Source organism: Pteropus vampyrus, unplaced genomic scaffold (genome assembly GCF_000151845.1).
Source record: "Pteropus vampyrus isolate Shadow unplaced genomic scaffold, Pvam_2.0 Scaffold838, whole genome shotgun sequence".
In the NCBI taxonomy this organism is placed as follows: Eukaryota; Metazoa; Chordata; class Mammalia; order Chiroptera; family Pteropodidae; genus Pteropus; species Pteropus vampyrus.
This window is the reverse complement of record NW_011889619.1, coordinates 247,554-250,060: the sequence shown is the minus strand read 5'-3', so window position 1 is coordinate 250,060 and position 2,507 is coordinate 247,554. Positions and strand designations below refer to the sequence as shown.

Genomic DNA, 2,507 nt, shown 5'->3' with positions numbered 1-2,507 from the left:
CCAATCTGACTCTTGAGGGCATGGGCCTTTACCCTTTTCGTGCTTTGAGGCCTTTATTTCCACTGCAGGCCTTGGAGTGGTCATGTCAGCTTTAGCTCAGATAGAAACAGACCCAAATTTCCAGACGGACCTATTTTAAACCCTGAGATTCATCCCTACTCAAAAATGTGACAGAAAAAAAGAAAAGAACTAGTTTTACCTTGGCCGCCTCTATGCGCGGTTGAGATTTATCCTGTTTACTCATGGGGCCTTGCATAGTTCATAAGGAAGACAAATTATCCACAGGTAATTGGTGGCTGAGCTTCTGGGATGTTCAGGTAGAAACTCATCATTGAAGATGGATCTCCCATCAAACAATGTACTCGGAAAGGATAAGGACAATGTATGATGTAAATGTAAGGGAACTCAAGAAAGCATACCAAAGACGCCAAGAATCAATTGTCCTGAGTTACATAGGAAGCTGAGAAAACCCAAAGCTAAAATAAAATCCTGTTTGATCTTTATATCATATCTGCTGGCAAAGGGTTTGAGGTGAATTATAAACATATAAAAGATACAGCAGCAGAACAGATAAGAAAAAAATAGAGTAGAGGTTATTAGGTATATGAGCAATAATTAAAATACTAAAATTGGATGCTAGTTTTCTAGCAGCTATATGTTAAGTTAAAATGTTCCAGCAATTGTCAGAAGAATCAAGCTAATTTATTTGCAAACACATAAATCAGTGGGAAATTTATCACATGAGTCCTTGTTTAAATCTTTACTTACAGCTTTTAAAAAATGATGCTCATATGGACAATTCTCATGTTGACAATTCACAAGAGCTGAAAGTGTGTCATACACACTAAGGAAAATCATCTGCTTTTGCTATGAAGCACCTACCAATACTCTCTAGAACAAAGAAAGAGAAGCACTGGGATGTGTTTTGAAACTCTAATAGCATCACCCAAACAGCAGCATTCAGGAGACAATGAGAGCTGGCCTATGTCACCAAGTTGTCAAAGGCATAGCTATGATTTTGTTTTGAGGAACAATGAAAACTGATGCAGGAATTGAAATGTGAGTATTAAGATAGAGATGTAATGAGAATGGCTGGTTCATATTAACTCTAGATACACAGTTCAGAGACTATAAGAAGACATAGAATCTACTTCTAATATCCTATTTTTATAGTGATTCCAGGATTACAGGTTTAAATTCGCAGTAGCCCTGAGATTCAGTGGGACTACAGGACCTGGCTCAGCTTATTCTCTCACACATGGGATACCCCAACAATGAAATTGTTTTCAAATAAAATGGGTGAGGCTCAAGAAATAATATATCCAAAAATAACTTTTACATAACCCAGATCTCTGGATAGATGGTAGAGGAGCAGCTTTTCTTAATGGGTAAGGTAGACTCCTTTCCATCCTGAGAGACAGCTGGGTATAGTGGGACTGTCACTGTACTGATATGTCAGAAAGGTCACCATGAGCATGAAATGAGCTGACATATCTGAACTGCTTAGAACAATGCCAGACATACAATAAACACTACAAATGTGTTATTTACTGTAATTCTTTTGGCTTGGCTCCAATTTTTTTCACTTCCACAAGTTTCTCCTTCCTCATTTTCAAATGAGGGATTTCGAGCCCTGGCTCTTCTGCTTGCTAGCTTCAGGTTCCTCATCTAAAAAATCAAGGTAATTAATATCCATTTCAAGATTATTGTAAGGATAGTGACATAATACACTTAAGAAACTCAACCTAGGGCTCAACTCAAATTAAGTTCTTAATAATTTTGTAAACTTATAAATTGTTTTTATACAATTATTTATATTAAATTACAAATAAATATATATTTTAAAATCATGTTCTTAATACGGTAAGTACAGTCTAACTTTTATTAAATTTTTTATTAAATTTTTTGGGGTGACACTGGCTGATAAAATTACATAGGTTTCAAGTATACACTTCAATAATACGTCATATACATATTGTATTATGTGTTCGCCACCTAAAGTTCTAACATTCTAAGTTTTAAAAAAATCGATTTTGCATTTTTCAGTATGTAGTGGTATATTTCATCTGGCAGAACTCTAAATGGTTTTAGTGAGTCAAGCTGCCCGTTGTCATTTACTTCTTTGTATAAATGAGAACAGCAAGTCACCTTCACCAAATATATGATCTGGAAAGCAAGATGTGAGCAGCCCTGCTGGGGGGTATTCACGAAACTCATAAAGGCTGCTCCCGCTGTCCCACGACGGCCTGCAGAGCTGCTCACAGTGAACAGATGAGGAAATCTGCACAGGGGCCAGCAGAACGTCCTGGAAGGAAAGGGACTAAGACCTCAATCCTTATCTTTTAAAAGCCAACATTTTAAAACTTCCTCTGGTGGATTAAAATAATCCTGATGAAAAACCAGGTCACTGTTGTGGGAGTATTTCATGGGCATCCAAGGAGAAACTCTCCAAAAGGGAAGGATGGAACCAGGTCACTAAGGTACAAAGACAGAGCACAGAGCTTCAC

General features: G+C 37.2%; 1 protein-coding gene across 1 annotated transcript in view; it reads right to left on the bottom strand.

Annotated features, from left to right (window-relative positions):
* LOC105309755 (von Willebrand factor A domain-containing protein 5A-like) overlaps window positions 1–2,501 on the bottom strand; it is a 6,751-nt gene extending 4,250 nt beyond the window's left edge. The window contains 2 exon segments of the mRNA XM_011385951.2: window positions 200–260; window positions 262–2,501. Coding sequence (XP_011384253.1) covers window positions 200–260; window positions 262–350 — 150 coding nt within the window. The 5' untranslated portion in view covers window positions 351–2,501.
* Window positions 2,502–2,507: the final 6 nt, after the last annotated feature.